Source organism: Procambarus clarkii, chromosome 19, assembly GCF_040958095.1.
Source record: "Procambarus clarkii isolate CNS0578487 chromosome 19, FALCON_Pclarkii_2.0, whole genome shotgun sequence".
Classification (NCBI taxonomy): Eukaryota; Metazoa; Arthropoda; class Malacostraca; order Decapoda; family Cambaridae; genus Procambarus; species Procambarus clarkii.
Window position 1 is genome coordinate 16,954,581 of NC_091168.1, and position 21,145 is coordinate 16,975,725.

At 44.4% G+C, this 21,145-nt stretch overlaps 1 protein-coding gene across 2 annotated transcripts in view; it reads left to right on the top strand.

The window, feature by feature from the left end:
* uex (metal transporter uex) overlaps positions 1-21,145 on the top strand; it is a 674,542-nt gene that overhangs the window by 536,534 nt on the left and 116,863 nt on the right. For both annotated transcript variants that reach the window (XR_006772789.2, XM_045741424.2), the window contains exon 12: positions 13,247-13,382. Coding sequence is in view for 1 of the 2 variants with exons in the window: in XM_045741424.2 (XP_045597380.1) it covers positions 13,247-13,382 (136 nt within the window). In the remaining variant the exon portion in view is untranslated. The remainder of the gene's footprint in view (positions 1-13,246; positions 13,383-21,145) is intronic.

The following is a 21,145-nucleotide window of genomic DNA, read 5'->3' on the forward strand; positions in this document are numbered from 1 at the left end:
GATCGACTCTGGTTGCATCCTTTTGAGCAGTGCTGTCCATAGCATTGTTTTTCTACTGTGTGGTGGTGTGCAAGCCTGGATTAACACGAGTACTGGGGCGGCATGCACCTAGAGCCACCTTCCCTAGGTGCCTTGTTAGTACTGCCTTGCTGTTTAGGGTTATCTTCCATGAGCAGGTCGGGAGACTACCTCCACTTGGTTCTGTTGCTGCTGGGTGATTGGCCACCTTTGGGGTCAGCTGGGTTGGTTATTACTCCTGTTTGACCTTGTGTAGGAGGTATTATCGTCGCTGGCTGGGGCGTAAGGTACTGTGCAGTTGTCTGACATATGCAAATCAACCGATTCCGTTCCCCTGGAGACTTGCTTTTGTGGGTTTTTTGTTTTTTTGTTTTTTGTTTTGCCTGGTGGGGCTGTAGGACCACTTGTATGATTTTGGTGGCCCTCCACTAGGTCCCCGTACTTGCACACGTCACAGGGGTTCAGCTTTTAGTTTGTTTGCTTGGCAGCTTTGGGATAACCGGTTAGCAGTACCTTGCCTGGGCTTCCTTTTGCAGTCAGCTTAAGGGTCCTGGAAATCCCCATTGGGGCTCATTGGTTTGATGGAGGAGACCTCCGAGACCTTCCTGCAAGTTTGAAGTTTGCTCTATTTCTTTGTTTCAGGCTGACACTCACCATCTTTGTCTTTGCCATGCTGCCTGTTGAGTCTACGGGAAGCCCGGGCAAGGTGTTGCTAACCGGTTAAGAAACCCAAACAAAACAAGGGGTAAATGATAATACTGAAAACCCCTGGGACATGTACAAGCACGGGGGCCTAGTAGAGGGCCACAAAACAATAAATACCAAGGGAACTATAGACCCACGAGGTAGAACCTCCACCAGGCAAACAAAAACAAAAAAGAAAAACCCTGCAAAAGTACACCGTCCCCAGAGGCAACAGGAACCGGTCGCCACTTAGGTGGCAGGCCGTGCAACACTTTGATGCCCTAACCAGCACAATACCACTCCCTACCCAAGGCCAAACAAGGGCCCCAAGCCCCAGCTGGCCCTAAGGGCAAGGCAAATGCTGAGCAGCAAGAACCCCTACGGGAGCGGTTCCCGAATGCACTAGAGAAGATGACCCTAACACACAGGGTGCCTAGGGAAGGAAGCCCCTAAGCGCATGCAGCCCCGGCACTGATAAAATACTACTGGCCACCGCACACCACACAAAAACAGCAGAGAACGCCACACGAGGCACACACAGCCCAGGAATCTGAGGCCAGAGAAGCGTTCATACCGGTTGACACTAGCTTGCGAACTGAAGGCAGCCAGCGTGGTGAAGTCCGGCCCCCCCCCTCCCTCTCCCTGGGAGGGGAGGACTGCACGGATGACTGACACGGCAGTAAATTGATTGTTTAATTGTTTCCTTGGGATTGTAGGGAGTTTTCTACATCTCTGTTCGGTTTTTGTTGTAGTTTCTTACCATGTGGGGTTTGTTTTGTTACACCTACCTTTCTGGGTGCCTAACCCTGGTCGATGGCAGATAAGGAAAACCCCCCAACCACAATGGGGTTTTCCCAGGACCATTGCTCCCTGAAACCTCTCTGAATGGGCCAAGTTCTGGCGCTGGTCCCTGGTAGGTCTGAACTCCATAGCTAATGTCCCGGTCTAACATAACATACATTAGCCCGATAAGCTCCAGGGAGCCTCCGGGGCTCACCCAGAAAATGGCGTTTCATTACATTCAACTCTGGTTTTTCTCTGGGAGTGGGACTTCTCCGTCATGTCGGGGTTATGTTCCCCTCTTATCGGGGTTCTGCATGACTTTTGATCTCGAGTGCGACTGTGCCTTTATGAGCCTTCGTGATTTTGTGCTTGCTTCTATAAGATCTCATGGGTTCGGGAAGGTCTTCGATTCTTCACGTATTATTGGAACATCTGTCTTCTTGATTCTTGAGGTTATCTTGAGATGATTTCGGGGCTTTTTAGTGTCCCCGCGGCCCGGTCCTCGACCAGGCCTCCACCCTTAGGAAGCAGCGTGTGACAGCTGACTAACACCCAGGTACCTATTTTACTGCTAGGTAACAGGGGCATAGGGTGAAAGAAACTCTGCCCATTGTTTCTCGCCGGCGCCTGGGATCGCACCCAGGACCTCAGGATCACAAGTCCAGCATGCTGTCTGCTCGGCTGACCGGCACTCATCTTCCGGTGAAGCTTATCTCCAGTCCTTTTTTGAACTCGTTGGTCCTCTTCCGTGCTTCTTCTTGGTTTTCGATATTGACTAGTTCTTTGGTCATTATATCTTTTCTTCATGCTCTGTCTAGGCACTGCTAATATTCCTTCAATACTCTTAGTTGGCACCCTCCCCGCCAGGCGGGATTGTGCGGATCGGACCTCATGTGTCCTGCACAGTGGGAGTTTTTGTTATGGACGGTGTACATAAGTGCTGGTGTTCTGTGTCCTTTTTCTTTCGGGTGCTTCACCTCTCTCGCTCCTCTCATCTTTCCAGTCCGTGCCCCATAGATACTGAGGGTGTTCTGGATTTCCAATATGGGGAGGACGCCCCGTTTTCTGTGCATACATTTGGCGCCGCATTTGCCTCTACCCTACTCCTCTCCTGCATGTGCGGGGCTCTGGCTTTATTCCACTGGCGGTGCTCCCGGAATATTCTCGGCTACGATGTGTCGTGACACATTCGTGCCTACGCTCTGCAGGTGAGTTATGCGGTTGGGTGTCTTTTTCGACCAGGAGCTGGTTCGTGGTTTTTGGGTGCATGTTAGGGGTTGGTTGTGGTGTTTTGTTTGGCCCCTTGCATGCTTCTTTCTGTGGCCTTTCTTGTTCATCTGTGTTATTTGTTACATGGTGGGGCACGGCCACATCTTTCGTGGTCTTATCTTGGTCACATATTACTTGACCATCTTGCAGCGCCTGGCTTAGCCCTTCCATATCCATTCGATACCTGTACTCGCCTCGTTGTCCTCGCCTAGTTGTGCTTGCACCCGAGGTTTTCCCGTGGCTCCGCCTCTTCCTATGCTCGATTGGTCCGTGGCAGGGCTGGTTCAATTATGCCTCGAGTCTCTCTCCATATGTTGGTGTTCAGGTGGCTTCGTTGATGGTGTACCACCTGCATGCTTTGTCGTGGTGGTGGTGGTGGTGGTGTGTGTGTGTGTAATTACCTAAGTGTAGTTACAGGATGAGAGCTATGCTCGTGGTGTCCCGTCTTCTCAGCACTCTTTGTCATATAACGCTTTGAAACTACTGACGGTCTTGGCCTCCACTACCTTCTCACTTAACTTGTTCCAACCGTCTACCACTCTATTTGCGAAGGTGAATTTTCTTATATTTCTTTGGCATCTGTGTTTAGCTAGTTTAAATCTATGACCTCTTGTTCTTGAAGTGCCAGGTCTCAGGAAATCTTCCCTGTCGATTTTATCAATTCCTGTTACTATTTTGTATGTAGTGATCATATCATCTCTTTTTCTTCTGTCTTCTAGTTTTGGCATGTTTAATGCTTCTAACCTCTCCTCGTAGCTCTTACCCTTCAGTTCTGGGAGCCACTTAGTAGCATGTCTTTGCACTTTTTCCAGTTTGTTGATGTGCTTCTTAAGATATGGGCACCACACAACAGCTGCATATTCTAGCTTTGGCCTAACAAAAGTCATGAACAATTTCTTTAGTATATCGCCATCCATGTATTTAAATGCAATTCTGAAGTTAGAAAGCATAGCATAGGCTCCTTGCACAGTATTCTTTATGTGGTCCTCAGGTGATAGTTTTCTATCTAGAACCACCCCTAGATCTCTTTCTTTATCAGAATTCTTTAAAGATTTCTCACATAATATATAGGTTTTGTGGGGTCTATGTTCTCCTATTCCACATTCCATAACATGACATTTATTAACATTAAATTCCATTTGCCAAGTGGTGCTCCATCTACTTATTTTGTCCAGGTCTTCTTGAAGGGCATGACAATCATCTAAATTTCTTATCCTTCCTATTATCTTAGCATCATCAGCAAACATGTTCATATAATTCTGTATACCAACTGGTAGATCATTTATGTACACAATAAACATCACTGGCGCAAGAACTGAACCCTGTGGTACTCCACTTGTGACATTTCTCCATTCCGATACATTGCCTCTGATTACTGCCCTCATTTTTCTATCAGTCAGAAAATTTTTCATCCATGATAGAAGCTTACCTGTCACCCCTCCAATATTTTCCAGTTTCCAGAACAACCTCTTATGTGGAACTCTGTCGAAAGCCTTTTTTAGGTCCAGATAGATGCAGTCAACCCAACCATCTCTTTCCTGTAATATCTCTGTGGCTCGATCATAGAAGCTGAGTAAATTCGATACACAGGATCTTCCAGATCGAAAACCATACTGTCTGTCTGATATTATATCATTTCTCTCTAGGTGTTCTACCCATTTAGTTTTGATTAGTTTTTCCAATACTTTCACTATTACACTTGTCAATGATACAGGTCTATAATTGAGGGGGTCTTCCCTGCTGCCACTTTTGTAGATTGGAACTATTTTAGCCTGTTTCCACACGTCTGCTACGATTTCTGTCCACAGGGATGCCTGAAAGATCAGGTGAAGTGGAATGCTGAGCTCAGATGCACATTCTCTCAGAACCCATGGTGAAACGCCATCTGGGCCAGCTGCTTTGTTCTTACCGAGCTCCTTGAGCATTTTTTCCACTTCGTCTCTAGTCACCTCTATGTGCTCTATGTTGTTCTCTGGAATTCTTATTGTATCTGGTTCCCTAAAGATTTCATTTTGTACAAACACACTTTGGAACTTTTCGTTTAGTGTTTCACACATTTCCTTTTCATCTTCTGTGAATCTATTTCCCATTTTCAACTTCTGAATATTATCCTTTACCTGCAATTTGTTGTTTATGAATTTATAGAATAGACCTGGTTCTGTTTTACATTTGTCTGCAATCCCTTTTTCAAAATTTCTTTCTGCCTCTCTCCTCACTGCTGTGTAGTTGTTTCTCGCATCTTTGTATCGCTGGTATGTTTGGGGGTTCGGCCTCTTCCTGTATTGATTCCATTTTTGTGTCTTTTGGTCTCTAGCCCTCTCGCAATTTCTATTGAACCAATCCTGTTTCCTAGTTCTGCATCTCTGTTTTGGTATAAATTTTTTTGTGCCTTTATCATATATTTCACAAAACTTGACATACATCTCATTCACTTCCTTGCCTAGCATCAAGTCTGTCCAATTATACTCACTAAAAAAATTTCTAAGGTCACCATAATGTCCTCTCCTGAAGTCTGGTTTTTCAACTGCTTCAACCTCCTTATTTTCTTCCAGCTTATAACGCATTGCATACTTTATTCCCAAAAAGACATAGTCACTTTTACCCAAGGGAGGAAGGTGCTGAATGTCAAATATCTCTTCCTCCTTCCTGGTAAATATCAAATCTAGCATGGAGGGAATGTCCCCTTCCTTCATCCTCGTAGCTTGTTTAACATGTTGATACAAGAATGTTTCCAGGATGAGGTCTACAAATTTACAGGTCCAAAAATCTTCTGTTTTAGCTTCATATGCTTCCCAGTCTATGGATTTCAAGTTGAAGTCACCGACTATCAACAGTCGTGATCTATCGTTATCCGCTCTCGCTATAATCTCTCTCATTATTGTTATAAGACCTTCACGTTTAGTATCTAGCTCCTCCTTTGACAATGTGTTGCTTGGCGGTGAACTATATGCATTTATCATCATTAGTTTATCATCCTCATGGCAGATCTCTAGTGCTATTATGTCAACTTCTTGTGGATTGGCAGTCATTATTTCGTTCACCTTTAGGTGTTCTTTTACCAGCACAGCAACGCCACCGCCTTTCCTAATTTTTCTGTCTCGTCTTCAAATTGAGTAGCCCCTTGGGAATATGACCTCATTTAAAATTACATCTTCAAGTTATGTCTCCGTGAGTGCAACAATGTCTGGTGTCTGCAGCTGTATTACATCACTTAACTCCAGTATCTTCGATCTCACTCCATCTATGTTGGTGTATGCAATTTTCAGGAACTTGTTCCCCCTCTCCTTATTCTTCACTCCCCCTCTCTCTATTGATTTTGTTGGTTTGCCTTTATGTACCACTTTACTGGTTTGCCTACCCCTATCACTTTGTAGAAAAAATAATTTATTTCTTCTTCATTCCTGCTCTCATTTAAATGTTTTGCCTCGGCGAGGTTCAGTTTCAGCTTCTCTCTATCTTCTTTTGAAAGATCTCGTTTTAACGACCACCCTTTCCCATCCTCATCACTTTGCAATTTTCTAGCATTCCTTAGTACTTCTTCCATCTGTTTGGCACCGTTTAGGGTGATCCTCAAAGGTCGATCTTTCCCTTTTACGTACCTGCCTATATATAGGTACTATGCCTATGCACCACACCTGTGTGTGTGTGTGTGTAATTACCTAAGTGTAATTACCTAAGTGTAGTTACAGGATGAGAGCTACGCTCGTGGTGTCCCGTCTTCCCAGCACTCTTTGTCATATAACGCTTTGAAACTACTGACGGTCTTGGCCTCCACCACCTTCTCACTTAACTTGTTCCAACCGTCTACCACTCTATTTGCGAAGGTGAATTTTCTTATATTTCTTCGGCATCTGTGTTTAGCTAGTTTAAATCTATGACCTCTTGTTCTTGAAGTGCCAGGTCTCAGGAAATCTTCCCTGTCGATTTTATCAATTCCCGTTACTATTTTGTATGTAGTGATCATATCACCTCTTTTTCTTCTGTCTTCTAGTTTTGGCATGTTTAATGCTTCCAACCTCTCTTCGTAGCTCTTGCCCTTCAGTTCTGGGAGCCACTTCGTAGCATGTCTTTGCACCTTTTCCAGTTTGTTGATGTGCTTCTTAAGATATGGGCACCACACAACAACTGCATATTCTAGCTTTGGCCTAACAAAAGTCATGAACAATTTCTTTAGTATATCGCCATCCATGTATTTAAATGCAATTCTGAAGTTAGAAAGCATCGCATAGGCTCCTTGCACAATATTCTTTATGTGGTCCTCAGGTGATAGTTTTCTATCTAGAACCACCCCTAGATCTCTTTCTTTATCAGAATTCTTTAAAGATTTCTCACATAATATATAGGTTGTATGGGGTCTATGTTCTCCTATTCCACATTCCATAACATGACATTTATTAACATTATATTCCATTTGCCAGGTGGTGCTCCATATACTTATTTTGTCCAGGTCTTCCTGAAGGGCATGACAATCATCTAAATTTCTTATCCTTCCTATTATCTTAGCATCATCAGCAAACATGTTCGTATAATTCTGTATACCAACTGGTAGATCATTTATGTACACAATAAACATCACTGGTGCAAGAACTGAACCCTGTGGTACTCCACTTGTGACATTTCTCCATTCCGATACATTGCCTCTGATTACTGCCCTCATTTTTCTATCAGTCAGAAAATTTTTCATCCATGATAGAAGCTTACCTGTCACCCCTCCAATATTTTCCAGTTTCCAGAACAACCTCTTATGTGGAACTCTGTCGAAAGCCTTTTTTAGGTCTAGATAGATGCAGTCAACCCAACCATCTCTTTCCTGTAATATCTCTGTGGCTCGATCATAGAAACTGAGTAAATTCGATACACAGGATCTTCCAGATCGAAAACCATGCTGTCTGTCTGATATTATATCATTTCTCTCCAGGTGTTCTACCCATTTAGTTTTGATTAGTTTTTCCAATACTTTCACTATTACACTCGTCAATGATACAGGTCTATAATTGAGGGGGTCTTCCCTGCTGCCACTTTTGTAGATTGGAACTATGTTAGCCAGTTTCCACACGTCTGCTACGATTCCTGTACACAGGGATGCCTGAAAGATCAGGTGAAGTGGAATGCTGAGCTCAGATGCACATTCTCTCAGAACCCATGGTGAAACGCCATCTGGGCCAGCTGCTTTGTTCTTACCGAGCTCCTTTAGCATATTTTCCACTTCATCTCTAGACACCTCTATCCGCTCTATGTTGTTCTCTGGAATTCTTATTGCGTCTGGTTCTCTGAAGATTTCATTTTGTACAAACACACTTTGGAACTTTTCATTTAATGTTTCGCACATTTCCTTTTCATTTTCCGTGAATCTGTTTCCCATTTTCAACCTCTGTATATTATCCTTTACCTGCAATTTGTTGTTTATGAATTTGTAGAATAGGCCCGGTTCTGTTTTACATTTATCTGCTATCCCTTTTTCAAAATTTCTTTCTGCCTCTCTCCTTACTGCTGTATAGTTGTTTCTCGCATCTTTGTATCGCTGGTATGTTTGGGGGTTTGGCCTCTTCCTATACTGATTCCATTTTTGTGTCTTTTGGTCTCTTGCCCTCTCACAATTTCTGTCGAACCAATCCTGTTTTCTGGCCCTGCATCTCTGTTTTGGTATGAATGTTTGTGTGCCTTCCTCGTATAGTTTTAAAAATGTGTGTGTGTAAAATGTTAGTGTGTGTGTGTGTGTGTGTGTGTTTTTTCGGTCCTTCCTTTTTCTTTCTGTCCCTTCGTCGGTTTGCTACGTTTTCTTGACGTGGTCTTGCCTTCTCTTGTGGAGGTTCAGGACCATCATCTTGCCACATACTGTTGCCTTGTCTTGTGGCTCTGGTGGAGCCGCTCCGGGTTGCATCGGTTTTGGAGCTGCCTCTGCACCGCTTTGCGAGCCGTCTCTGGTGTGATTCACCTCCTGCCTGCTCTTGCGCCACTTGAGCCGTCCTGATTCTTGGATTGCAAGCTCTTTTCTCTTCTCCCCGGTTTGTTGTGGCTCCTTCGGTTCCGAGTTGTTTTTCTAGGCTCTTTTCTCGTTGGCGTTGCTCTGGGGGTCAGGTGAGAGTGCTTCATGCCCTCCACCGGCCCTTGGGTTTTGGCTCTTTTGGTTCTCCTAGGTTTGTTCGCTTGCAGCCGTCTCCTTTTTTGGCGAAGACTGGCACGGCTGCTTTTCGGAGGGGTTCTTGGGCTGTTTGATGCTTGCATTCTGGCTGGGGGTGCATCGTATGTTGTTCGGTTGCGGCACTTCGCCGTGCTTGGTGTGCCACAGCTGCTGTGACTGGAGGTCACGCTTTAGGTTGTTCCAGGTTCCCTTCTTCCCTGTTCCAGGGTGTGGTTTTCTCAGGTGATCCGCAGGATGGTTCAGTCCTGCCAGCTTGCTGTCTGTCCCCGTGCCCAAGTAGTTCGTTGGTTGGCTCTGCATTCCTTCGTTGATGTTCCTGGGCCTTGTTGGGCCTGTGTGCCTTGGGTTGGCAGTTACAGTTTTGTCTCCGCTTCGCGTTTGGGGGCTGTGCGACTTCCGCCTCCCGGGTTAGGTCCCTCTTGTTTTCGTCTTTGGGTAGGTAGCTCCGGGAAGCTGACAGGGCTCTCCGCAGAAAACCAGCGTCGAATGTAATGAAACACCATTTTCTGGGTGAGACCCGAAGGCTCCCTGGCAACCCTCCCTCTCCCCCCCCCCTGGTTGGCGGTTTTTCGCATGTTTTGATGTCCAGCCTCAGAACTGAGAAGTGGATTGCTGGCACGGGGAGCTGTGCAGACAGCGGCGCGGCGACTTTTGACGTCATACTCGTTTGCCCGTTTCTGTTTGGGGAGTTCTATCCACTTGTTCTGCTTTTCATCGAAACTTTCACCAGAATAGGAGTTTGTTTTGGGACGCTCTCTTTTCTGGGTGCCTGACCTGGTCGATGGCACCCAGAAAGAAAAATCAACTTGAGAATTGTCCAGTACGTACCGAAATGACATTGTTCCTTCACTTTCTAGTGTGTGCTTTGGTCAACATATTTCAGCCATGTTATTGTGACTCCCGGTCTGCATAGAATGCTTCCAACCACATGGGGGATTTTATAGGCCATTGCTTCTTGTGCCTCTTCTGAAGGGGAGCCAGGTTCTGGCTCGTCATCCCTGGTAGGCCCACAGAACTCCATACACATGACTGATGCCAAAGTCTGACATTAGCATATCAGCCTGGATAGCTCCGGGGAGCCTCCGGGTCTCACCCAGAAAATGGCATTTCATTACATTCAACGCTTTTTTTTTTATGATGCACCTGTGGGTTATAAAGGCCAAATAGCCCAGAACAGCTTGGGTGTTAAGGACTGCCTCGGTTTTGTTGTGAGGCGACAGGCTTACAGTTTTTGTTACTTTCCTTTCGGCTTAAATCTGGCACCTCGTGTGTTTACAAGCATTACCCGGGTCATGATGACCCGTTTGTGTCTGTTAGGGGTTTGGGTTCTGGCTTCCCTTGACGACTGGCTGGTCTGGGCTCCCAGCCAGTCCGTGTGTCTGTTCGCCAGGGATTTGGTTCTTTCTCAGCTTGCTGGATTTGGGTTCTTGGTGAATTGGAGGAAGTCTCATTTGGTTTCCCTCTTAGGTTCGGACTTGGCTGAGTCTTGTGTGGGCCTCTCAGATCTCTTCCTTGTCTCTCCCTCCCGCGGCATTGCTGCGGCTGCAGGCCCGCCTTCGGCTGGTTTTGGAGGGCACGTGGGTCATGAGTCGGTTGTTCGAGCAGCTGTGCGGGAGTCTGAACTTTGCTGTGCTGGTCTACCCATCGGCTCGGATCTGGGTTAGACGACTGTTCTGGTTCCTTTGGGCCCATACCTTCTGCCATTCACGATCTCTGGGTTCGGACCCCGGGGGCCCTTGCGTTGGCTGCTGCCTCGCCGGCTTCCTCTTTGGGTTTATCGGGGTTCTGTGCCATGGCACCTACCCAAGCCCTCGCTCGATGTGTTTATGGATGCCTCGTCTGTCTGTCCACGGAATGGATGGTCAACGCGACTCGTTCCGTTGGTTCTGCCGGAAGTTTGGGCGCCCGGACAAGGACTTCTTCGCGTCAGCTTGGTCAAGGCCTCTTCCGGTATATGTGGTGCTTCCCTGACTGTGAGGCTCTCGGGGTCGATGTCTTTCACCTGGACTGGTTGAGGTGGAGTTACCTATACCTCTTCCCACAGGTTTGGTTGTTGCTCCAAGTCTTGGTTTGCTTGGAGACTTACCAGGGGAGGGTAGTCCTGTTGGCCCTTTGGTGGTGGCCCAGCCCTGGTTTCAGGCACTACTTGCTTGGTGTCCAAACCCGAGGGTCTTCCTGCGGCTCCTCCTCTTTCAACAGATCGGTCCAGTCCAGTACGTGACTAGTTCAATCTTCTCTTCCACTCTTCGCATCTGGTCTTTTTGACATGGGTTAATCACCACTTGTATGGTGATCAGGTGGCTTTGTTGATAGTGTCCCACTTGTGAGTTTTGTCTCGGCAACAGTATGAAGGGTCCTGGCAGTCCTTTCGGCACTTTTTGTCTTTTCGTAGGTTATCTTTGATTTCCGATCGGAATGTTTTGTCCTTTCTCTCTTGGTTGTTTCAGGACCATCATCTTATGCTGAATACTGTCATTTCATATCTTGCGGCACTGGCGGAGCCGCTTCTGCTTGCATTCAGGGTGGATGTCACTTCTGCTCCATTCCGCAAACTTTCTCGGGCATTGTTTCACCTCCGGCCTGCTCATGCGCCGCCTGAGCCATCCTGGTCTTTAGACTGGGTGCTCTATTTTATCTCTTCTCCTCGGTTTGTGGTGGCACCTTTTGGTTCAGGACTGTTTTTCTAAAGCTCTCTTTTTGTTTGCAATGGCCTTTGGGAATTGGGTCGGGAAGCTTTATGCTCTCCTCCGGCACAGGAAGTTCTGCTCTTTTGGTCTTAGTGGTTGGTTGGTTTGTTTGTTTGCAGCCGTCTCCTTTTTTCTGGCGAAGTTTGAGACTGCTGCTTTCTGGGAAGGTCCTTGGGTTGTTGATGCTTGGTTTGTTTGGCAGAGGGTGCATCGTGTTTTTGTCTGGTTGCGGTTCTTCACCATTACTTGTGCGCCATGGCCTCAATGGCTGTGGGACGTGCTTTGGGTTGACCCAGTTTCCCTTCTTTCCTGTTCCAAGGCGTGGGTCTTTCAGATCATCTACAAGATTATTCAGTCCAGCCAGCCTGTGGTCTATCCCTGTGCCCACGACATTCGTAAGTTTGTGGCTTTGGCTGCTGGTTCTGGTAATATGTCCTGGGCTGACATTTGGGCATGGCACTTTTGGAGGTCGAACAGGTTCCTGGCCTCACGGTACCTCGTTCATGTTCCTAGCCCTTCTCAGGTGTGTGTAGCCTTGGATCACAGGTTGCAGCCAGTAGTCTGGACTTCGAGTTGAGGGGCGAGTGGCAGCCGCCTCCCGGTAAGTCCCTCATTTCCTTTATTTTTGGTTAGGTAGCTCTGGGGAGCCGAAGGGGCTCTCCACTGAAAACCAGCATTGTCTATAATGAAACGCTATTTTCTGGGTGAGACCTAGAGGCCCCCTGGCATCCCTCCCTCCCTTCCTTCGGTCGACGGTTTTTTAGCATTTGGGAAATTCAGCCGGGGAGGGGGGAGTGGTATGGGACCCCCCCCCCCTACACACTCCCAGGGAGAGGGGAATTGCGCGGACAGCGGCACAGCGGCTGGTGATGACGTCATGCTTGTTTACTTGTTTTCGATTGGGAAGTTCTACTTGTTAATTCAGCTTTTGGTTTGCAAGTTTTTAACCAGCTGTAGTTTTGGAATTTCTATCTTTCTGGGGGCCTGACCTGGTAGATGGCAGGCATAGACTGCTTCCAGTTACATGCAGGTGTCTATAGGCCATTGCTCTTCGTGCCTCTCTGAGGGGGGGCCAGGTTCTGGCACTGGTCCCTGGTAGGCCTAGAACTCCATTGATTGACTGTTGCCACTGTCTAATATATGTACATCAGCCCAGTATAGCTCCGGGGTGCTTCCATGTCTCATCCAGAAAGTGGTGTTTCATTACATTCAACGCTGTTTTTTGGTAATGTGTTGTATGTGGGTGCTGAAGTTGAGTCTCTTGTCTATGTATAGGCCAAGGAACTTCATGTAAAATCATACATGTAAAGTCATATAAATACAAGTGAATTAAAATTCAAAGAATCAGACTTGTAAAACCAAAACATTAATTGTTTAAACCATCATATGACAATAACCGCTTTTCCCTGTGTATCATCATATGACAATAAACACTGTGTAAAGGTTAAGAATACAACTGGAATAAATTAACAATGTTATTAAGACTTTTAAAAGTCACTGGCTTGCTGTCGCTGCTGTGGCTACTACTGGTCATGACCTCCAGGTAAATTCCATGTACAGCATTGCTGGATTTGCCAGCTTAGCATACTAAAGATAATTTCTTATACTAGTTGTAATTAAATCTTTTTGTCAATATACTTCAAAAACGTGTCTTAATCTTCAGGGAAAACCAGTTGATTTCTTCGTACTAATACTGGAAGGTCATGTGGAGGTGACTATAGGAAGAGAGAACTTGACATTTGAAAGTGGACCATTCACTTATTTTGGCTTGGCAGCGCTCTCACAGGCCCAGACTATAGGTGTGTATATTGTGCTTTAAGTATGTCTACAATGCTTATACTTTATTTTTTCTATAAAATTCATTTGAAAGTATTATACCATTTGTCAGCAATTTACATGACTCATCTTGTTGGCAGGTGGAGTGCACTGCATTTTTTTACATTATATGCATATACTCTTGTTGGGAATTCTATTGCGAACACATTGATACCAAAATGAAAGACTTAGGATGAGAATTGAGGTGACCAAAGTGAAAAAGAGTGTACACATTTTATAGCTCTTCAGTGCTCCCGGGTCACTCGCTCGCACTCTCTCTCTTTGCTGCGGATGGTAAGCTGGGCTTTTAGAGTTTATATGCATTTACTCCTCTAGAGAATTCTATTGCGAACACATTGATTCCAAATTTAATATCTTAGGACGAGAATTGAGGTGACAAAGTTAAAGAGTATACACTTTTCAGAATTACCGCGAGCTCCCGTGGAATGCCCAAACCAACCCAGGGTAGTGAGGAGGTTATGCATCCAGAGCGCGAAAGTGTTAACTGTGCCAACCGAGTATTCTCGGTTATTTTATTATTAACCTTATTGTTTGGAGAACATAAAGGTCATAATATTGATGAAGCTAGGCGCAATAAGGACATAACACAAAGGTCAGATGCAAGTGATATGGCATTTTTGAGGACTTAGGACTTAGGACTGGCTCTCAACCGAGTATTCTCGGTTGGCGGGAAACTGCGCCAACCTAGAAAAGTATCTTTGATTTTTCCGTACATATTCTAAATGTGTGTGAGGTTGGTTGTGTATGAAAGGGACTCTTAGGACCTCCAGTGAGAGGCAGCCATCTTGAAAAAAATTCCCAGAATGCCTTAGGGCTGCTGGCTGGGTTAGTCCTGAGTGAGCAACCATGGGTGGCGCACGCACCTCTGGCTCCCAAACACCTGTCCGACGCGATGTTGAAAGATTGCGCTCTGTCGGTGAAATTCAAACCTTATTGTTTGGAGAACATAAAGGTCATAATATTGATGAAGCTAGGCGCAATAAGGACATAACACAACGGTCGGATGCAAGTGATATGGCACTTATGAGGACTGGCGAGCATATCCAGTTGTAGCTTTGAGCGCCACTCTTGCCCACCCATGTCATCTCCAATTTTTATAGATACATAGATGAATCATTTTCTGCATTCAGTAATGATGCATCTGATAGAAGTAGCATAGATGAACAGTGTTAGCGGCTTCTATGGTGGTGTTTTCCAAAGATATTTTCATGAAAAGCTAAATCTCTTTCTGACTGACGGACACTTTGAGGCTCGCTGAATCTCTTCCTGTGTGGGACCTTACAAAGCAATCTTTTCAAGACTACTTTACAAATTGATCTTTTCCTATAATCTTTTCAATGCTACCTTATGCTTTACAAGCTTGGCTACATACAACCTACAAGTACTAAAGCCAAGGGTGTACGTGAGTGCGTTATTTGGAAGCTCACAGAATGAAGAAACGGGAAGCGAAAATCTACCCGTACCTGGTGCACCGAGAGCGAAGTCTCGCTGTGCACCATGGAATACTTAGTTGATTATTGCTCGCTTCCAAAGTACTGAGTGTGTAATACAGTGTGTTACTGTGTAAATAGTGTGTGAAACTGTACATATTGTAATTTTAGTGAATTTTTAACAGGTAATATTGCGACAATAAACATTTATTGTGGATACATTACTGACACACGTATCACAGTTCCATGGAACATTATGAACATTCTACTGTATACATATTGTAAAGGACACAAATATGCATCATGTATGATAACAAATAAAACCGCATTGGAAATACATAGAACAAATAATTGAAAATATATTTGTGGTAACACCCGGTGCTTGAATGGCCCGCGCAACCGTGTCTGGGTGTGTCACGTACGGGCGACAAGGCCCTGATGACATCACAGCGCACCTTGTCCACGTCTCCACAGCCAAACTAAGTGGAATTTGGTACTTATTTTTACATAGACATGTTCAGGGAAGGGAATTTATCATTTTGCGAAGAAAAAATAATTTTTTGGGAACACTTTATTTCATGCACACAGGGAATTTCACAATAAACTCGGCGCAGCACGGTGGTTAAAGGGCTTCCTTGCTTGTAGTTGTCCTTGACCTTGGGGGTAGGCCTGGGGCCTTGGGCTGTCCATTTTGTTCTGGGTTGGGGGGAGTGTTTGTTTGCTGGTGGGGCGTACTGCAGCTGGTGAATCCTGCATTACTATCATGCGGTGGCTGATGTTTCTTTCTGGCTGCTAGTTTGATAGTTTTGGGATTTCGAGGGTTTCTTTTGTTTTCATTCCAGCGGTTTTGCCTGTTGTTGCACAAGAGGTCTGCTTATCTTCTCATTAGTCTTAGCCTCGGTTGTATTGGTGGACCTTTTCTGTTACCTCCTCGGTTTCACGACTGCTACTTGTGATCAGTTGCCTGTTCCAGACAGGGTTTACTGGCTTAGCTGGCCCCAGTGCCTGAGCTTCCTGTAGGGCTTATCTACTCTACGGGCCCTGGAAAACCCGGTGGGCTTGGTCGTACCATGGATACTTCTTCTGAGCCCACTCTCACCTTGTACGATTTTGAGGGTTGTCCATTGCCCCCGTCTCAGAGTGGCGAAGCAAAACAGACTACTGCTTAGTTATAAACTAGATCTCAGCCTCAAAACTCCCCAAAGAACTCTCCCAAGAATGTAAACAAATGATCCAAAATTTGTGAAACTAATATGAACTATTTTGGCCCCCCCTCCCCTCATTTGGGGGGAGGAGGGTGGCAGACCAGGTCAGCAGGCTGCTCCACCACCAGTTCATATGTAGATGGGTGCTGGGCACCCTCTCAGCTCCCTCTAGCTCAATCTTCTGTCTTTAATTACATGGTGTTTGACTTTGTGGCTCTCTTGTGCCTGTTTGTGCATTGTAGGCCAGGAGTTGTGTACTTGTAGCTTGAAGTGCTCAGGGTTTCCTTCTGTGTGTGCTCCTTATTAAGTGCTACCCTTGCACAGTCAGGGCTATATTATCTGGTGTGTTTGGGATAACACTCCCTTAGAGGGTCTCCTCTCTTGTGGTGGCCCTTGCCTTTTGGGTAAGTTGGTTGTCATTGACTGTTTGTCTTTCCTGGGGTTGGGAGTGTTTATTGCTGGTGGGGCACAGTGGTTTGCATGACCTAACCAGTGTGCTGTGGTGGGCCTCCAGCTTACATGTCTGGTTGGTGCTACAATACTTCCTGGCTGCTTGTTCTCCACGGTTGGGTGCTAGTGAGTTTTGGACTTTCCTTTTTGTCCATTTTTGGGGTTTTTGTCATTTTGTCCTTTGAGGGGGCTTTCCTGCTTTACCTTATTAGGTTTCACCTAGAGTTTGGTGCTGTTAACTCTCCTTGTTGCTCCCTGAACCTTTCTGTTGGCTTCGGGTAGCCAGGGATGTCTGTACAAGTATACAGGGGTTACCAGCATAGCTTTCCCAGTGCCTGGGCATCCTGCAGAAAATATTAACCTTGCAGGCTCTGGAAAACCCCCATGGTCTTGGTTGTACTATACCTGATTTACCTGAGGGGCCACTAAGCTTAGTGGCTTCAACAGAGACAGGAAGCCGGCAGCTTCTCGAAGGTCCCCCCATTGGCCTTGATCTTATCCAGGTAGATTTTAAAACTTTATACAGTTTTGGCATTTAGGATTTTGGCGGGTATGTGGTTCCATGGGTTTATAACCCTATGGCTGAAAATGCATCTCCTGTTCTCAGTTAAAATAAATAAATAAATAAATATGTTTATTCAGGTAAGGTACATACATACAAGTGATGTTACATTAATGGATTGATATATAGATAGAGCTAGTACATACAATGCCTAAAGCCACTATTACGCAATGCGTTTCGGGCAAGAAAAACATTAATATCTAGAACTTAATACTAATTGAGCATAAAGAATAAAAAGTGTTGAGAACAAATACAAATAAAGATAAAAAAAAAAAAAAAGGGGGAACATGACTGAAAAAGCAGCACAAATACAAAAATACAATAGGTTGACAAACAGTGTTGATTAAAAAAATAACAGACATGGGTTGACAATAGAGGAGTGTGGTAGGTTACAGGGAATTTATTAGGTAGTGTTTAGTTTTTATCTTAAACTGGTTGAGAGAGGTACAGTCTTTAACATGGTTGGGAAGGTCATTCCACATTCTGGGTCCCTTGATTTGTAGAGCATTTCTAGTTTGATCAAGTCGTACTCTAGGAATATCAAAACTGTATTTATTTCTGGTGTGGTGCTCATGGGTTCTGTTACAACCTTCAATGAAGCTTTTGAGGTCAGGATTGGCATTACAGTTCAGCGTTTTATGTATGTATAATACACAAGAGAGAATGTGCAGTGACTTAATATCTAACATATTCAGAGATTTGAGTAAGGGTACCGAGTGATGTCTGGGGCCAGAGTTGGATATTGTCCTAATAGCAGCTTTGTGTTGGGTAATTAGAGGACGTAAATGATTTTGGGTAGTAGAACCCCAAGCACAAATACCATAGTTGAGGTATGGATAGATGAGGGAGTAATAGAGAGTAACCAGGGCAGGGCGGGGTACATAATATCTAATCTTAGAAAGAATGCCAACAGTTTTTGAAACTTTTTTTATATATTTAGAATGTGTCCCTGGAAATTCAGCTTGTGGTCGATGAGAACGCCAAGGAATTTGCCGTCTAATTTGTTACAAATTTGGGTATTGTTTATTTTGAGATTTATCTGATTAGAGGATTTATTGCCAAACAGAATATAAAACGTTTTGTCAATGTTAAGGGTGAGTTTGTTGGCAGTTAGCCAAAGATGGACTTTCTCTAGCTCAGTATTTACTGTGGCATTTAGAGCAAAGGGGTCAGGACTGGAGTAAATGAAGGTTGTGTCGTCAGCAAATAGAATTGGTTTGAGGTGTTGGGAGGCATTTGGAAAGTCATTAATGTAGATGAGAAAGAGGAGAGGGCCAAGTATGCTGCCCTGAGGAACACCAATGTTGATGGGTAGGGTGGGAGAAATTGTATTATTCACAGAAACATACTGGAGCCTGTCAGTAAGGTAAGATTTGAGGTATTGCAGGGAGTGTCCTCTGACTCCATAATGATGTAATTTAAGAAGGTTTTGATGGTTGACAGTGTCAAAAGCCTTACGCAGGTCCACAAATAACCCAACAGGAAACTCCTTTTTATCAAGAGCTGCGTGAATTAAGTTAATTATACTAATAAGTGCATCGTTAGTGCTTTTTTTGGGTCTGAAGCCATATTGACAAGAGCTAAGTATATTGTGTTTGGCTAGAAAAGAGTAAAGCTGCTTGTAGATTAGTTTTTCGAATATTTTTGACAAGTTAGGCAGGATTGATATAGGTCTGTAGTTGTTAACATCTGTGAGATCACCACATTTGTGGACAGGGGTTACTCTTGCTTTTTTTAGAATGTCAGGAAAGGTTTGGAGTTCAAGTGACTTGTTGAAGAGCAATGCAATAGCAGGGGCTAGAGATCTGGAGGCTTTTTTGTAAATTAAAGTTGGTATCTCCTCGAGGGCACTAGACTTGATTTTAAGGGAAAGGATTATTTCATTGACATCAGTGGAACTAGTAGGCTTTAGGTACAGAGACTGTGGATAGTTACCTGTAAGATAGTCCTTAACATCAGTACAGGAAGATGGAATATCATTTGCAAGGGATGACCCAATGGAAGAGAAGAACCTATTGAACTCAATAGCAGAATCAGAGGCTGAAAGCTGACCAACGTTATTGGAAAGGAGTGTTGGTTTGTTATTTAAAATCTTCTTTGATCCCAATATTTGTGAAATTGTGCTCCAAGTTTTTTTAATGTTGCTCTTTATTTGGGTAAATTTATCTTCATAGTATTTAGTTTTGGCTCGTCTAATTATTTTAGATAGCAATAACGAGTAATTCTTTGAGAATTCTTTGGAGACTGTTCCTAGCCTATACTTCTTCTCAAGGTCGTGTTTTTTGTTAATGGATTTAAGTATTCCCTTTGTAAGCCAAGGATTGTTAAGCCTTTTGCTTGTGACTTGTTTTGTAAGCATAGGACAGTGGGTGTTATAAAGGCTAAGAGTTGTTTGTAGAAAAGATTGCACTGCTAGGTTGATGTCCCCTATGTTACCTAACTCGGACTCCCAGTTGACATTATCAGCAGCAGTTATAAAATTGTTTATAGCAGTTTCATTGTGCAGCCTAAAGCTTAACTCCCTTGTCTCTAGAAATGGTTTGCTAATGTTAGTTAAGAGAAATGTGGGGTAATGGTCTGTAGTGCTATCGGTGATTATACCTGAAGTAAGCGGAGAGGTTATGTTGGTCCAGATGTGATCTAGAGTCGTAGCAGTACTCTCAGTGATTCTAGTTGGTCTAGTGATTAAGGGTATGAGGAAGGGTATGTGGAATGTTCTATGTTGTGGCTAGTTCTATGTTGTGGCTTGCTGAGTCTGGAACTGTTGCTCCTTATTTGTGTTACATCTGACCTTTTAAAGAAATTGTCCGGATCAACATTCTCTAACACTTTGGCGCTTTGGGCGAGAGCGCCACACCACCCCAAGGTGCGCCTGGTATTCCACATGAGCGAGCAGTAATACTGAAAAGTGTATACTCTTTTCAACTTTGTCACCTCAATTCTCATCCTAGGTTTTTCAATTTGGTATCAATGTGTTTGCAATAGAATTCTCTACAGGACTAAAGGCATATAAAGTCCAAAAGCTCGGCATACCACCCACAGCAAAAGGAGAAAGTGACAGCGCGTTACCCCTGTGAGCGCTCATCATGAGCAATAAAATGTGTATACTCTTTTCACTTTGTTCACCTCAATTCTCGTCCTAGGTCTTTCATTTTGGTATCAATATGTTCACAATAAAATTCCCTATAAGAGTACTGTATATGCATATGTCTAAAACTGGTGCGCACCACTAACAGCCAAGTCGAAAGCAGGTCAAATTTTTTATATTTTGACAACATACGGGTCATTTCATTACCGCACATTCGTCTACTAAATTTTTTATGCCATACATCATCATCAATGACCCATAGTGCTAACGTGTTCAGTATTTTAAAAGTTTCATTGAGGTCTGCCCTGTCATGCCTGGTTTGCAGTGGCTTTCAACCATTCCTGATACCAGAGATGACTTAGCTCTGGAATGATTTTTGTTGCCTAGTGTTATACTTTCTCCAGAGTGGCTGTGTCCTGAAAATGAGGTCTCCATGCTTGGATACAGTAATCCAAATGGGTGATTTATACAGTTAAATCATCACCTTTTTTCCTTAACCCTTAAACTGCACATGGCGTATATATACTCCATGAGTAACATGTCCCACTGTGCACATGGCATACATATACACTATAGGGTCCCAGGCACGATTCAAATGGCCCGCGGCTACATGAGGTTCACATTAGCTTTCTCAGGGCTCTTGTAAAAAGACGCCATTTTTCTTTTTAAATCGTGGGCAATGTTCTCAGGTGTGAGAGCCAGAGTACTGTTGGAGCAACCAAGGCTGGCGCATGCAGCATGAGCGAACAGCATTGCTGTTCAGTTTGTGACCACAGCATCGCCGAAAAATGTCAAAATAAATATGTAATTGCTATTATTTAGCGATGACAATATTACAGATGACCCCCTGACTGTGATATAAATAATCAGGGTTGTGATAATAGCAGGATTGTTGTAATAATTAGAGCTGTGGGAGGAGTGATGCTGAGGGATGGAGGGATATTGCATCGTTTACTGACTGTGTGGTCACCTGTTATTGTCTGCATTCACC